This window comes from Pongo pygmaeus, chromosome 12 (genome assembly GCF_028885625.2).
Source record: "Pongo pygmaeus isolate AG05252 chromosome 12, NHGRI_mPonPyg2-v2.0_pri, whole genome shotgun sequence".
Lineage (NCBI taxonomy): Eukaryota > Metazoa > Chordata > Mammalia > Primates > Hominidae > Pongo > Pongo pygmaeus.
In genome coordinates this window covers 65,348,314-65,366,153 of record NC_072385.2, presented here as the reverse complement: position 1 = coordinate 65,366,153, position 17,840 = coordinate 65,348,314, and the positions used below count along the sequence as shown (strand labels likewise).

At 36.5% G+C, this 17,840-nt stretch overlaps 1 protein-coding gene across 1 annotated transcript in view; it reads right to left on the bottom strand.

The window, feature by feature from the left end:
• Positions 1-2,203: 2,203 nt before the first annotated feature.
• The window catches only part of PPP3R1 (protein phosphatase 3 regulatory subunit B, alpha), a 72,709-nt gene continuing 57,072 nt past the window's right edge, over positions 2,204-17,840 (bottom strand). Inside the window, exons 3-6 of the mRNA XM_054473778.2 lie at positions 11,979-12,155; positions 10,709-10,768; positions 9,923-10,107; positions 2,204-4,355 (exon numbers count right to left, since the gene is read on the bottom strand). Of these exons, the coding sequence (XP_054329753.1) occupies positions 4,308-4,355; positions 9,923-10,107; positions 10,709-10,768; positions 11,979-12,155 (470 nt within the window). The 3' untranslated portion in view covers positions 2,204-4,307. The remainder of the gene's footprint in view (positions 4,356-9,922; positions 10,108-10,708; positions 10,769-11,978; positions 12,156-17,840) is intronic.

Here is a 17,840-nt window from a genome sequence, read left to right as displayed (position 1 = left end):
TTCACCTTTCCCCAGGAAGTTAAATTCAAAATTTTGACTACTTCATTTACTTTCCTGGGGAATGGGCCCATGCCTGTAATCAGGTTTTCCAAGCACTTGGACTGAATTGAACCATTGCTAGGTGACCATAAATGTTTTGAATCGACTTTCAAGGAACGGAGGAGGCAGGAAGTTAAAAGCATCATTTCAGTTGGGAAAATATGGGTTATCTGTATTAAAGGGAAATAATGTTTTGGTATTATCCAAATTACTTCCTTTTGAAGATTTCCTATGTAATTACAACTGTCAGTAATACAAGAGAGCAAATATATTTCCCTAGCAGCTGCTAAAATTTGGAATGCTGAACGTTGGTTAAGGAGTTGCTTTCACCCCCCCCCCCCCCCCCCCCCGCCACTTAGTTAAGCGTTTGTATCTCCTGTTCCCCAGAAGTAGCAGTACTACTACTTGGGGCTTTTGAAAGGGAGAGAAAATGTTAGGGGAACCCAATTAATAATTCTTGGGATGGGAAAGTATGAAGAAGGAATAGAGGTAATAAATTTGACTATCATACTGGCAGTTGATCTTAACCTGGGTCAAATAACTTCATTAAACCCTTCTCTAAGGCCAAGACATTAAATCTAATACTTCCAACCTTATCTGTTTCTATGGCACTTGTCACTCTATATTGTAATTATTGTGTCTACCTGCCACCCTAAGGCTTATGATTTTGGATACTCAGTATCTGGTACAATTTTCTGACATATACTTTACATATGTATTCACTGATACATTGCCTGGGAGATAGGCCTGAGAGAGAGCATTTTCTTAGGTATTCGTGGTTGGCAAGGAAGACCCATGGGGTTTCCTCCTAGTCACTCGCTCTAGAAGAGCTGGGCTCCAACTCTCATGCCACCTAGAACTAGGATGGTATGCAAGAAAGCTCATGCTCCTTGGATATTCATCTTGTCTACTTTTAAGACTGTTAGAAGTAGGTTAAAAAAAAAAAAAGGGCCGGGTGTGGTGGCTTAAGCCTGTAATCCCAACACTGGGAGGCCAACGTGGGAGGATCGCTTGAGCCCAGGAGTTCAAGACCAGCCTGGCAACATAGCAACACCCTGTCTTAACAAAACAAAAACAGCCAGGCACTGGCATGCATCTGTGGTTCCAGCTACTCTGGAGGCTGAGGTGGGAGGATTGCTTGACCCCAGAAGACTGAGACTGCAGTGAGCCTTGATCATCCCACTGCACTCCAGCCCAGAAGAACAGAACAAGACCCTGTTTCAAAGAAAAAAAGGAGCTCTGGGGCTTAAATCCATCTACTTGCTTAGGCTTAACAAACCTTTACTCCTGGGATGTTTTAAGAAGTCACGGAACCCATTCTAACTAGTGCACATCTGGCAATACAGGTGTTCTGGATATAAAACATCCCCAACTTATCTGACCCAGGGATGTCATTTGCTGGAGCATCTCAAGTGCCTATTACAGTGATGGACATGTAGTAGGGACTGTAAAGTTGAATAAATGAAAGCAAAGTTACCAAATAAATGTAATCTCAAATGCCAATTTTACCTTTTAAAAATACTGAATAGCATTTATTATAAAATCACAACCTGCATAAACAGGGTATCACATTAACTGATTATTTATTGGGTAAACACTAAGAGCTAGGTAATACTCTGGACAACTGGGTTGGGGCTATCAGTGAACAAGAGACAAATACTACCCTTTTGGAGCTTTCATTCATTTTATTCAGTAGTCAGGGAATACAAAATACATAAGTAAACTGTGTCAGAAAAGGATAAATGCCATCGAAGAAGGAAAAATATAGAGGACGAAAGGAGAGCCAGGTATATCTATTTTTTTAATAGGGTAGCCAGGACAGTTCCTTTTGAGCTAGGCTGTAACTGAACAAACACCTGAAGGCATTAGCTATGAGATATTGGGAGGGGAAAGGGGCAAAAAGGGACTGATAGCGCAAGGGCCTAAGAGACACAAACCCAAGACTCCAGGTACCACAGGAGGCTAACATGGCTGGAGTAGAGAGAGGGGTAGTAGTAGGGGAAGTCATGGTGGGAGGTGATGGGAGAGTACTACAGGAATTTGTAGGTTTTTATAGAGATTAAATGTCACTTTACCAGACTGTTTTTAAGAATTTAAAAGACTGAGAGGAAAAAAAATTCTCATAGCTATGGAAAGCCATCAAAGACCACTGAATACATTCAAGCAAGTTTCAAATATTTTATTTTCTTATTCATACAGTATGAAGTTTTCTAAAGATCCCACAACATGACGTATCATGCAGAAGAAAAACTAAACATTCAACATAAACCATCCCCTCCCCTACCCACCCCCACACACAAACTAAAAAAAAAAAAAAAGAAAAAAGAAAAAGAAAAAACCCTCATTCCCCAGTAAGGAAATAATGTTTACACTATTTTTCTGTAACGCCAGCCAAGATATGCACAAGCAAGAGAAATAGAAAGCATTTGCTAAAATATTTGTAACAAATACTTATGTACAAAAAATTCACAAAAGACTAGTTCCCCCTTGAAGCAGAGCACATGGCAGTTGACACTGGAACAGTTCAAACCACTGGCTGGGATTATAAGCCATGCCACTGATCCAGAGGAAGAAGTTACATGTAGTGGAGATTTTCAGTCTGAACATTAACATTTCCAAAGTTTGGCAACATTATCTTTTAAAATTATGCAAATTATGTAAACAAGAGGTACATTTTAAATTGATCTACATGCAAAACTCCATGTCATGCAAGGACACCAAGCACCGGGATTTTTCTCTCACAGACAGAGCCCATGATGTGCAGCACTCAGTTGAAGGAACAGCGATGGCAGGCAGGTGTGCTCAATTTCAGACTGATTCACCTTGATTCAACCTGCCCTTTTCCACTGATTTTAAAACCAGTTTTTATAGAGAAACTCTAAAGGGAAAGACTACTGTCATACAAAGCTAACCAAAATGTTTTTCTTCCAGCCAATAGTACCTTTGCAGAAATGGGAAGGGATAAGATCAAATGGTAGAACATGATACACTACTTTTATATCACACAAATTTATTAAGTTATCCATTACCAATTATATGGGCAAATCAAGAAAAAAACCATTATGCATGCTCTATCCCTCGTGGTAAAGAAATTTAAGTGGTATAAATTTGGATACAATTTTGCTCTTCTGTGGCATATAGATTAGCAAGATTTCTCACACTTAAACCACAAATATATGTGGGTGTTTAGATACATACATGCATATTAAATATCACCAGTTTTTTAGATTAGCTGCAAGTCTTTTGAAACGAAGGGAATTCATGATTCAAACACAAGTTTAATGACAAATTATTTACCCATGTAATCAAACAAATGGATATCCCTTATAAGTAGTTACATGATCACTTCAGGTATTCTTCAGTAAGTGATACATACAATAAATCATGATTGCCTCAGACAGCTTCTGGCCTTTATGTATAAAATCACAACTAGCACTTACGTTACTGAGGGACATTTAATAAATGCAATGGCTCCTAGTTACAAAGTAACAGAATGAACCAGCTATAAGCACTGTGCAGTTACTATATGAACACAAGAACTAGCTCTTGGCAGTAGCAATGAACTAGACTTTCTCCTCAAGCAGAGGTGTATTAAAAGCTGCTCAGCAATGAGAAGTAGTCCCTGGATATATTCATAAGTATAAATAAAGTTACAGACTCCTTTGTTACAAAAATGTAATTAAGGTAAATAATAGGACGTTAACAAATGCTTTGTCAATCTCTCAAAGGAGAAAGCACAGGAAAAGGAAAATAGCTGGCCTAACACCCGGCTCAAATTGTACAGTCTTCTATCTATATATAAAACTGTGTGAAATAAAAGTAAGGATGTTTTATGTTCTGCTTGGCACTTTTGTACTCTATTGTTTTGTTTCTGAATCAAGTATATTAAATTAAAGCCAACCTACTACATATATAGAAAGCTACATATATCTATATATAAATATTTACATATGTATATATAGATACTTTCTTGTTATAAAAGATGAAGAAAAATAAATTAAAAAGCCAACCCCTTCCCTTTCTCCACCACATTGATATGCTCTTTTCATGTTGCTGTCCTTCAGACTTTAAAGTGCTACACTGAGTTATTGAGAGAATTACAGTTCAATAACACTTAGTTGGCTTCATGAGGCTCATGTTGGAAAATGTGGCTTCACAGAGAAAAATACTTCCATTTAAATACACAGAGAGCATTGCTGGACGTCTTGAGCAGATCTTCAGAGATGGAGAAGAAAGCAAAAGTGTTGGGTGGTACTCTCTGGTAAGAGTCACACATCTACCACCATCTTTTTGTGGATATCTAGGCCACCTACAACCTGCAACAGACAGGAACAAATCAAGCTTCACAGTGTCTGAGAAACTCATTTGTGGTCTAACTACTTCATCAAATTACAATTTTAAAAAATATTACTAGGGGGCTGGGCGTGGTGGCTTACACCTGTAATCCTAGCACTTTGGAAGGCTGAGGCAGGTGGATCACAAAGTCAGGAGATCGAGACCATCCTGGCTAACACGGTGAAACCTCGTCTCTACTAAAAAAAATACAAAATATCAGCCAGGTGTGGTGGCATGTGCCTCTAGTCCCAGCTACTGGGCAGGCTGATGCAGGAGAACTGCTTGAACCCGAGAGGTGGAGGCTGCAGTGAGCCAATATCACGCCACTGCACTCCAGACTGGGCGACAGAGCGAGACTCCATCTCAAAAAAAAAAAAAAAATTACTTTAGCTATATTCAGAAGGTGAATTTAAAGACACACAAAAAACCAAAACAACAAAACTTGAGTGACCTCCAGTTAGAATTTTCATGGTTTCTTTCTCCTAGGATAACAGGCATTACTTTTTGGGTGTTCTTGTACAAGGGCCAGATAGTAAATATTTTAAGTTTTGTAGGCTACATGTAGTTTCTTTCACATTTTCTTTTCTTTTTTTTTTTTTCAAAACAACACTTCAGGTAAAAACGATTCTTAGTTCAAAGACAGACATAAACAGGCCATGGGCAGGATCTGGTTTGCTCTGTAGTTTGTTGGCCCCTACTTCAGTAGTTTAATATTACACGATAACCAGATATTATGACAAAAACTGTCCTCACAATCAAATATGCACGTCACTCTCAGTCTGTTCTAGACAATTTAAAAAGTACCAAGTGAATAAACATTTCTGCATATTATTTTTCTGTAGAGTCAAATACATGTAGGTATACACATCTCAGTGAATACTGACATGGTAATGTATAAGTGTAGTATCTGTATCATTTGGGGGGAATGTTTTATTACATTTAATCTACATAAAGAGAATGCATAGGTCATAAATGTCCACAGTTTGATGAATTTTCACAAAGTGAACACCCAATAACCAGCACCCAGATCTTCCAGTCACCAGACATCTCCCCTCCTCCCACCCAACACACACACACACACAAGACCCTACTAGCTACTATTTTCTGTTTCTGTACATTTTATAAAGGGAATCTCTTTCGTGTCTGGCTTCTCTCAACTTTACACTTGTGAGATTAATCCATGTTGTTACGTATACTTGTATCTGTATTATTTTAAAATTCAAACTAAAAAAATAGTCCCTTTATTTGAAAAGTAAAGCATAAAGTGCCAACGAATTCTACAACTCCTGCTGTGGAAAAAAAACGCAGTTTGTCATCCTGCCCTCATTCTCTATTTGCTTTTATGCAATGGCAATAATTTAAAGTTTTCAGCTGACTTGCACTATTTACCTCCAGGTCTCTAAGATTTTTAGCTTTCACATACTTCTCTTCCCCCTATCTCCTACCCTACACACTTCACAAACTCTGTACCATTCCAATGGCTTTATTTTCATCAGAAATTCAGCATTTTTCAGCCAGGTGCGGTGGCTCACGCCTGTAATCCCAGCACTTTGGGAGGCTGAGGTGGGCAGATCACTTGAGGTCAGGAATTCAAGACCGGCCTGACCAACATGGTGAAACCAGGTCTCTAATACTTAAAAAAAAAAAAAAAAAAAGAAAAGAAAAGATTAGCCGGCATGACTCCAGCCTGGGCAACAAACTGAGGCAACACTCCCTCTCAGAAAAAAAAAAAAAAAAAAAATCTGCATTTTTCATTGTTATAACTATACAATACAGATAAACAGAACTATGTATTATGATTACTTCTTCTTTCCTGCACATTTGTTTGGTACACAGTTAATTCCTTTGCTGGATGGTCTATGTAATTATAATTCAACCCCTAACTTTTGTTCTAAATACACTCAACTAAAAATATTATGTAATTCTATCAATTTTATTGTCTTGAAAGCACTCTTTGAGCCTTCCAACCTGTTGCACTCTAGACTTTTTGTCTCCAGGTCTGTCATCTCTGGGACTCTTCATCATACTGGGGATCCTCCCTCTCATGCTGGACCCTCTGCTTCCTGGATCCTACACTCTCTACTTTTTTGATTTACGACCTTATTGCAGTGGCAGCACATCCTCCAGTAGTTTCCAAAATGAGAAGGCCTTACATACCTAAAAGTGTCTACTACCATTTGAGTTTATAGAGAATTTTAAGTTGGAAATAACTGTCCCTCAGAATTGCAAAGGCAAAATGCTCCATGTTCTTGTGGGTTTCCCACACTGCTACTAAGAAATCTGGTGCCATTATGACTCTTGGTTGTTTATATGAAGCCCTTCTCCCAGCACTCCACCCTACCACCCCAGCTCTTTGGAAATCTGCAGAACCAGTTATTTGTTCCCACTGTCTCAAAATTTCACGACAGTGTGCCCAGGTCCAGATTATTTTTACAGACTATGCTGGATGCTCCATAAGCCCTCTCAGAAAACATATTATTTTTGGCTTTGGAGTATTTTCTTGATTCATTTTTGATGATTTATTTCCCTCCATTTTCCTTCTGGAATCCTGGCATTCGGGTGTTACAACTCCGAAAATAGGTATGTAAAATTACATTCCCAAGAGCTCTTTTATATATTATCCAACTTTTGTTTCAAAAATTCAATATACAATATCCCCGAGGATAATGACAGGTTTCGGTTTTCCTTTTAAAGTTTTTACACTGGTCTTGTCTAATCTGTTTGTTTTCAACTTATTTTTTTGGACCTGGTTTCATCTTTATATTCCATACATAGAGGTTTCCTTCAGTGTTTGGTGAGATCCTTGGCTTTGCTTCTGTAGAAAGGGCACTGGAACTCTGGGTGAATGATGGGGCTGTTGAGTGAGAGCTATATTTTGCGTGATCTGGTAGCACCATTTCTTTGGGGAGATAAGATTTCCTAAAGAGGGCTCTTTCCCATCTCTTACCTAGACAGTGTAAGTCCAGCTGCTGGGGGTCAGGAAGTCAGGTACAGAAGAAGGGCACAGATGCCAATATGCAAATATGCTTACTGTCACTTAGTTCCCCAACACATATACCCCATCTCTGCCTCATGTTTCCCAGCCTAGAGACTCTCCCCAATCTCTTGATAGGGTGCAGGAGAGATAGCTGTCCAGGGGAACAGAGTAGGGAAGGCGATTTTGTGTGTTCCAATTCCTTCTTAAAACAGATTTTAACCAATCTTTCTGTTTTTAGCCTCACTTTCATCCTCACTTCCAGTTGCTTGTGCCACCAATTTCTGAGCCTTTCATGGATTCTCCATTATAACCCAGCTTGTTTCTCAGATTTCCAAGCTGATAAAGCTTAGAATCATTCTGCTAGATTAGTTAACCATTCAACTTTCTAAACGTTCTAAATTACCAAATTTAGATGCTGTCTCTTCTCTGCTCTTTATTTTTGTCCTTGTGAGTTCATAACCCTTTCTTTTTAATTCATTGCATTTTATTGGAGTTTGGGGAGGAGGTAAAAATAAATTATACATGGGTTCAATACACCAACTTTAAGCCTGTCACTAATCATTTGTAAGAATTATTTGTATACATTAAGTACTCTGAAAATTTTAAAGTACATATATAGTATGCAATCTTTTAAAATAACTTCCAATCTTTCACTGTTACAGCTTCAGAAGTCAACATAAAAAAGAACTCAATGAAGCCAAAGTTACAAGCGCTTGATCAATGTTTAGAAAAGTTGGTTTTAAAAACACTACGAACATTTTTCTCCACTCGTAAACTATGCCCCTTAAAAATACAAGCAAAAGGCAACTGATTACAAATACTGGTAGCCAGACACAGTGGCTCGTGCCTGTAATCCCAATGCTTTGGAAGGCTGAAATGGGACAATCGCTTGAAGCTAGGAGCTGGAGACCAGCCTGGGCAACATAGCGAGACCCCTGTCTACAAAAACTTAAAAACAGGCCGGGTGCAGTGGCTCACGCCTATAATCCCAGCACTTTGGGAGGCCAAGGCAGGCAGATCACAAGGTCAGAAGATCAAGACCATCCTGGCCAACATGGTGAAACTCCGTCTCTATTAAAAATACAAAAATTAGCTGGGCGTGGTGGCGTGTGCCTGTAATCCCAGCTACTCAGGAGGCTGAGGCAGGAGAATCACTCAAACCAGGGAGTTAGAGGTTGCAGTGAGCCAAGACTGTGCCATTTCACTCCAGCCTGGCGACAGAGTGAGACTCCGTTTCAAAAAAAAAAAGAAAGAAAACTTAAAAATAAACTAAAATAAATATTGGAAAATAAATTCGAAATTTAGCTTATGTCTTCAATATAGATAACAGCATTATTTCTATATATAAAAGATATATTTTAATTTCCTTCCACTGATAAGTGATATACTTATTACATTTTGTATTTGCTAAATGCAAGTAGTCTTCATTTATATATATTTATACATTATATTTATATTGTATTTATTTATATTTATATTATTTATAATTTACATATTATATATGTAAAATATACATAAGATATATATGATATATAATATATATTATATATTATATATTTATTATATATTTCTCTCTTTCTCTCTCCCCCCTCTTCCAATACCATTGAAGCCAAGAATTTTCCATTTATTTTATTCCCCTAAGGCTTAGAATTTCTCTTCTTTCCTTCTTTTGAAAACTGGCTGCTATTTATGATGGCACGACCAGCCTGGTCTCATGTCACACTCAACCATATGCTAGTTCACAGTGATCCTTGGCAATGGTGAAGGAGGTGAAACGGAAGGGACAGAAAAGGCTTGCGGTAGCGCCCCCTGGGAGTAGTTCAGTGTCTTAAAAGTCTCAAACCCATCTAACTCTTCCAAAAAGATGCAGTCTATTCTTTACAGTGCCACCCCACTTTTTGAAAACAAAATAAAAAGATGGTTTTTGCTTAAGGATAATATGAACTTCTACTTAAAGGTCAAAGTAGCTACACTTCACTTCTTGCATAACACACAACTATCAAAATCACTTGTTTTTCCTTATATGATTTACATTTAAAAATAAAGAGGAGGAAGAAAACCTTTCTATGGAAGCATCCAATCATTACTGACAGAAAAATTTCAAAACTTTGTTATCTTTGCCTCTACTCTGGATGCTCTAGTTTTCTCTAGTATCTCTAGCTTGCAGTTTAAAATCCTCGTAACACATCAAAAAGCCTACTCTCTATGTTTTTAGGGCATAAGTAGAGAAGAGAAGCTAAGTCGTTGTGGTTGTGCTTCTGTTCAGAAGCAATGAGTGATTAAATGAATCTTAAGAGTATAACCTAGTTGTAATTTGAGAGGCTACCAACAATAAGTAAAGTAGTCTCCTTGTGGCATTTGATCAGAGGATCACTGAGAATGTTAATTCTTGAGAATAATAATTGTTAATTAATAATTACAACGAAGAACACATTTCAAAACAATATGGGCAATTAGGAAAAATCAAATATTTAAGTTTTTAGGACAAAATATGGAAATTCTCTATTAAGTGGTTTTTAAAATATGTTGCTGAAACATAACTAATGGAAGAACCAGCTCTTTTGTACTTACAGCACAGAATTCTTCAAAGGATATTCTTCCATCTCCATCCTTATCTGCATTTATTATGGTTTTGTCTACAATTTGCTGTAACTGTGTATCTTTCAGATTGTTCCCCACCATCATCTTCAATACCTGGAAGAGTTCCCCATTGGAAATATAGCCATCTTTATCCATGTCATAGATACGGAAAGCAACTAAAAAAAGGGAAGGAAAATCAATTCCAATTACAAAGCAATCATAAGTAAATGCTTTCAGTAAGACAAAAAATAGTAAACTGACAAACATCAAAATTATGACTATAAGGATGTCTCCTTCCTTAAAATAGAGTTGTCCTTAGGCACAGTTTAACATAGTTGGTTAAAAGTATGGGCTTTTGAGATTGCCTAGGCAGATTTAGTGGAGCTTAGAGTAAGTTAACTATCCCTGCTAAGCTTCAGTTTCTGCACAGAAAAAACTGGATATAGTAACAACTCCAACCTCCTCGGTTCTTTAGAACATTTCTTCCCACTTTCACTAAAAAAATCTCTTCTCTAAATTACATATGTAGTTTACATGGCTGTTTTCAGTAGAAAGAAACTGTTTTCCTTCTATCCAACTAAAAGCAGCAATGACACATTATTCAAATATAGTAGTTGCAAATGTCCTAAAAAGATTTTCACCAGAATGTAAAATTTCAGTTATGTCTAAGGATCTGGAATAAAAGACATCTTTTTCATTATTTTAAAAAGCATTCTATAATAAAGTATGAAATGATGGTAGTGTAAGGGAATGAAGTCAGTGAAGAAAAATACTTACACCTCAACTTCTGCTCCTTATCTCCTTTGACACTGAACTGAGAGACGCCCTCAATGAATTCTGAATAAGAGTTAAAAATGTTCACAAATCAGAACTTCCAATTTTTTACACAAAAAACCTATTTACCTTACATACCCACAAAAGGATATTTCCTTGCTGCAAAACCAAACTACTACTAGCAAACGTTTAAAAATAAAATTGCCAAATTTGAAACCTCAACAAACAAGGTCTCTCTGTATTTTTTTTATTTGAACTTGGAGTTCTCTAAGGTCAATCAATTTGAACAAACATTTGTTAAGTGCAAGATAAAAGAACACTCAAAACATATTCTTTAAGTTGTTTAACTCTTTCCTCTTAGAATATGACTGTAACAAGGGGCTTTAAAAAAAAAACCACTATAAATTGTTCTGACACACACAAAAAAAACTTTAGACTTCTGTTTCAAAATTGTGAATCACTTAAATATGCTGTTAGAAGTTTCATGACAAATGACCATTTTTCTTCACTGCCTGATAAGCACTGAAGTATAATCAGTTTTATATCCCTCCACTTATAATTCTGTTCTCCAAACTAAAATAAAATCTATTGACAAATCCCTTTGTGAAATGTTTACTTACTTGTTAAAACAAACAAAAAAAAACTGGCTTGGCGCGGTGGCTCATGCCTGTAATCCCAGCATTTTGGGAGGTTGCAGCACGTGGATCACTTGAGGTCAGGAGTTCGAGACCACACCCTGGCCAACATGGTGAAATCTCGTCTTTACTAAAAATACAAAAATTAGCCAGGTGTGGTGGCACGCGCCTGTAATCCCAGCTACTCAGGAGGCTGAGACAGGAGAATTGCTTGAACCCAGGAGGCAGAGGCTGCAGTGAGCCAAGATTATACCACCGCATTCCAGCCTGGGCAAAAGAACGAGACTCCATCTCAAAAAAATAAAAAATAAAAAAAAGGAATTGCAGCTTCTAATGTATATAAGAATATACAGTATTGCCCTAAAGTGAGATTAATTTTCTAAAAAGAAAGGAAATACTGAGTCTCCCCTGCTTTTTGGTAGATTATCCTAAAGAACGACTTAATCATTTATGAACCACAAAGTAAAAGGTCCTAGTTCATTAAGGTGCATATGCCACAGATGCTGAGGTTTTAACGTAATCTATTATTGTAAGGTCACAGGAATATAAACACTTTTTTGTTTTTTTTTTTACACAGAGCTGTAAGAATACAAATAGGTTATCTAACTTGTGATTATAAAAAATAACTACTTTCTTACCTTTAAAGTCTACTTCTCCATTCCCATCTGTGTCGAATATATCTATTACTCGCTGTACTAAAGGATTCTGTTGTAACTCAGGCAGAGACATGAACTCTTCCACACTCAAAGAACCAGAATTGTCCAAATCAAGCTTCTTAAATCTCTTTCCTAGCCTTTTAATTTCATCCGCATCAACTAAAAGCAAACAAAAAAGGTAGCAAGAATTTTTTTAAAATGTTCCCAAATCCTTTCTAATGGGCAGTAGCAAGATTTTGAAAAATTTTGTAATAGTTATAGGGGGGAAAAAATCCAACAGTTATCCAATAGTTTAATTTCCAATTTGATAAAAAGAGGTTATAATGTTAACTAATTTATTCTAATAGAGTAAGTACAACAAAAATACTTGTATTTGGTTACCTTTCTGTTTGTTTGCACCTGCCATTACATACATCTGCTGTATGCTGAGTCTCAAGATATTCCAGGCCTGATAATGCTAAGCTGATCATGGAGGTCACAAAAGATTATTTCAGGACTGACAATGCTAAGCTGATCACGGAGGTTCTACCAGACAGGTTCAATCAACCTCTGTTCTGTACACTGAAGTACTTTCATTTTCATTTTTCTTGTTAAATTTTAATTTACTTTATTTCTAATAGTTCATGACTCAAAAATTCAAAGGGTATTCAAAATTCAAAGTTTCCCTCCCTTCCCACCCCGAGATATCCATTTCCTTTCTCTGAAAGCAATGTTGCCAGTTTCCTGAATATTCTTCCAGAGATACTTTGCAAGTTTGAGCAAATAAGCCAGTTTTTACTTAACAACCAATTAGCTAACAAAATTCACTTGTCAACACTTCAAAAGAGAAAGAATAACTAAAAAGAAATGTTTACATTAAGTTTGTAAGTACTCCATAAAAATTCAGTGTCAGGTCTCTTATATAAGTTCTTGAAAAAACAGGTTTAAGCTATTTTCTTCTAAATTACATCATTTTCATTCCTTTAAAATATCTGACTAATACACATAAGTAATTCTGATCATGACTTTATAGAAATAATTACAAATGTATTTTTTAAATTAAATACAACGGGTCAGGCGCAATGGCTCACGCTTGTAATCCCAGCACTTTGGGAGGCCAACATGGGCAGATTACTAGAGGTCAGGAGTTACAGACCAGCCTGGCCAACATGGTAAAACCCCACTTCTACTAAAAATACAAAAATAAGCCGGGCATGGTGGCACGCACTTCTAATCACCGATACTCAGGAGGCTGAAGCAGGAGAATCGCTTGAACCCAGGAGGCGGAGGTTGCAGTAAGCTGAGATCACGTCACCGCTTTCCAGCCTGAGTGACAGAGTGAGACTCCGTCTCAAAAAATTAAAAATAAAAGTAAATTAAATACAACAACTTTTAAAAAGAAAATTAAGAAGGCAAATGTTATACTGCCCATGAGTATATATGTATTATAGCCCACAACGCTAGAAAAGAGTACAAATACAAGCTGTTTTGACAGCTTAAATATATGGCATCCTCACTGTAAGAACTTAAAAATTAAAGCATATATTTTAAATATACATTAAAATAGAACTATATACTATCAAAGAAAAAACTACAGCTACAAGATGGTGTTCTAATATGAATTAGTTCACACATAATTGGTAAAGAGGAAGGAGAGTAGTATCGTCAGTAATCATGGAAATTTCATTGGTTCACGGGGATTTTTCAAGTAAAGGATTGGGGCAAGTTTCTTTTTAAAAAAAAAAAAAAAAAAAAAAAAAAAGCTGGGCACGGTGGCTCACGCCTGTAATCCCAGCACTTTGGGAGGCCAAGGCGGGTGGATCACCTGAGGTCAGGAGTTCCAGGCCAGCCTGGCCAACGTGGTGAAACCTCGTCTCTACTAAAAATATAAAAATTAGCCGGGAGTGATGGCAGGGTGCCTGTAATCCCAGATACTTGGGAGGCTGAGGCAGGAGAAGCGCCTGAACCTGGGAGGCGGAGGTTGCAGTGAGCTGAGATCGCGCCATTGCACTCTAGCCTGGGCGACAAGAGGGAAACTTCATCTCAAAAAAAAAAACCAAAAAAAAAAAAACCTCAATATATGAAGACCTTAAGAAAACAATAGTGAAGAGGTGCCTTCCTTTAGAGAAAACAAGTTTAGGGGCTTTAAGAACCTCAAGTCTTTCTAACATTGTTATGTTGTCTGGTGAAAGCTAAGGACACAGATGAAGTTGTGAAGACAATTTCTTTTGTTTTTATGCTCCCCCTTACCCCCAAAACTATTAATAAAGGTAGCCATACATTGGCTCACTACTGAATTTAGAAAAGTAGTTTCTACTAAAGCAAATAACTTCAAGAACCTGTAACCATACTTTAAAAGAAGCACAAGTCCCCGTTTAAGGTTCATAAGTGATGGGCTATGGTGTTTCATTTTTACAGTTAATTTGTACTTGTATTTTTAAGATCATTACTGTTTATGTTAATACTCTGTTACAAACAAAGCTGCATAATTTGAATGGTCTACTCTATCCATATTTTTCCCAGATGTGATTTCATGGCATGTGAGGTTTTCTAGAATACATGTGTCAGAAATGCTGTGATGAAAAATTTATCTAAATACTGCTGCAAACAGCAAAATACACATACAGTCATGTGTCACTTAACGATGGGGTTACACTGAGAAACACATCATTAGATTTCATCATTGTATGAACATCAGAGTGTACTTACACAAACCTATGTGGTACAGCCTACTACACATCTAGGCTATATGGTCCAGCCTATTGCTCCTAGGCTACAAAATCTGTACAGCATCTTACTGTACTGAATACTGTAGACAACTGTAACACAATGCTAAATATCTGTATATCTGAACATATCTAAACATTCAAAAGGTACAGTAAAAGTATAGTATGAAAATTTTACTTAAATGGTACACCTGTATAGGGCACTTACCATGAAAGGAGCTTGTGGGACAGGAAGCTGCTCTGGGTGAGTCAGTGAGTGAGTGGCGACTTAATATAAGGGCCTAGGACATTACTGTAGACTTTATAAACTCTGTACACTTAGGCTACACTAATGCATTTCTCAATGCAACCCATCGTTAAGTGACACATGACTGTATATGTATTTTCAGCTCCATTAGAATCTTACGGAACCACTGTGTATATGTGGTCAGCCACTGACCGAAAATTATTATGTAGCACATTAATGTACATACATAATCTGATAAAAAAGTTCATATAAGCACTTCATCAGCACATCAACTACATAAGCATTTTATCCCTCTATTAAAGAGTATTCCTTCGTTAATGGAATATGTGACATAAATGCAAACTGTTCAAATAAACCTTATTTCCCCATTTTCTATCTATAAAATGACACACCCTTACTCTTGAAAGAGAAAAAACATAATGAAAGTCCTACAAATGCTTTTTGCTTATTTATTTACATGTCTACTCCACCTCAGGGCAGAGTCCATGACTTTTTCATTGGTGCTCTGAGCATCACATATAACAGGTGCTTAATTATGGTTTTAATAATGTTTTAAGTGAGTATTAATAAGTATTTCAAATGTAAAACTTATTGATTAAAATGCCATCAGTATTTAAAACTACTAGCTAACCAGGTACCATCAGCAAACCATTCAGAACAGTGTCTCAAAGTTCATAGATTTTGCTGAAGAGCTACCCTCTCCACGCTTGCCTTAATTTTTTACACATATACCAAGGATTAGTTAATTATTTTCTTCTTCCCATCTTTAGTTTTGCCTTAGTTTACAACCACAGACTAGGAAAGGTGACAGGGAATTTAAACATAACAGATCACAAAGGTGATCGATTATGAGTGGATAAGAAAAGACAATGTCTCCACAAACTTTCAGTGGACAAATCAGGATCATTTCTTCTAGGCTGTATGATTAATGGGAAGAGGAAAAGCAGAAATGTAGTATCGTAATATTTATGCAAACTATTTATTAGAGTCTATTTATTGAAGTGGGGACATTAATTATAGTTTAGAAAGTTGTTTATCAAGAAACTGAAATTGAGGCACTTAAAGGTTTGTTTTAGCTACTCAGAAAACTCCTCTAATCAAGAAGATAGCATTCCAGTCTTAATAAAAACTATTAATACTTGAAAATAATAATCATAAATCAAATAAACATATGTGGTTCAATCCATCTTCTTTACATTGCCAACAGTAATCTTTCTAAAAGGCAAATTCAGCCAAATGGCTAGCTCCTGTGCTTTACATTTTCTAGTGGCTTTCTAATACAAAAAGTCTAAAGTCCTTGACAATACTTAGCCTCAAATTTAAATTTCCATCTTATCTCTTTCCCCATTTCCTTTCCTTTGGCTACAATGCTCTTGGCACATCTCTGCTAAAGTATAGACTTTATACCTCCATTTCCTTATAAACCTCCTGCTGGAATGTCCTTGCCTGAATTCTCCATTTATGAGACACCTATCAATTTTTCTCTGATAAAAGAAAGGGGTTTGTTACTAATGATTTATCTTATAGTTGTATCATTATCTCACTCCCTGGCAAAAGCCCTTAGAAGGAGTAGTTAAATTTTATTTACTTGTTTTAATATCTTGTGAAACATTATAAAGTAGTTGATCTGCTCTGGATGAGTAGTCAAAACTTTCCTCAAAGGCAAAGCAATGTGCCAGTGATCACATTTTACCTTGACAATAAACGACTTCTTAAAAAGCCCCTTTAATATGACTAGGAGGGAACAAGCTCTATCTAATTTTTCCATTCTTCATCATTCCCACATACCCTATGTAGCTAAAACTGATCTTGAGCTAAGAAGCCAGTGCAGTGTGTATGGAGGCAGTATCTTTTCCCCAACCACTCATTTATTTCCTCATCTCCCTCCCCTCCTTTCAGCTAGGATTACAATGATGAGTATGACGGACTAAATACTCAGTATTTACAATCTAGTTGAGGCTAAGCAACTAGAGGAATCCATACCTAAATATCCAGAATATTTTTAAATGGCCAGCTTGGAAAGCAAAGCCAGGAAAAAATTTTTAAAGCCAAGATCTAAGAAAGTTAGCTTTCAAAAACAAATGGTAAAAATAGTTATTTTAGGTATCAAACAAAATGATTTATTTGGGCATTACTGGCACCTGAGGGGCAGTTATTTAAGCACTTCCACTTGCCAGCAGTGTTGCTGAGTTGCAGTAGGATATTAGAGTATGAAACAGAGTTTTAATTCTTGAAATATCGGCATTAGCAATCACCTACAAATTAGGAACAGATCTCTAAAGCAGATCAAACCCATCTTGTTAGCACCATTAAATTTAGTTTCAGTATATTTATAGAAGATCTGCACTTAGCACCAGTTAAATATTGAAGAACAAATTCTAACTTTTGGTGCCACTTTTCATTAAATATTTTTTTTCCTACTGCTTAGGATCATATTCCCTTAAAAGAGATGGACAAGGAAAAACAAACCTCACCCTCTTGACTCATCTTGTGACTCAGAGAGACTCTTTTTCATATGTTTTGCCAGGTTGAAACTCATGTTATTTTTCTCCTTTTTGGAAGGACAACTTTGGGAGGAATGCCTTAACAGTTGAAAATGCCTACATATTCAATTGACATTATATTAGACAAAAAATTAAAATAATCTTCAAGTCATATACTGTTACCTAAAATTTAAGCAAGGTGGCAAAAACAAGATATTTTAGTCAGAGTTTATAAAATATAAAGTTACTAATAAGGAATTGGTAGATTGTTTATATAGAAAACAGACTGTTGAGACTTAACCTCGATCAATGCACTGACAGTTCTCACGGATAAATGTAAAATTCAGATAGTAACTCATTTTAAAAAGTGACTTCAAGAATCTTGTTAATGTTACTACATAAAAGTATT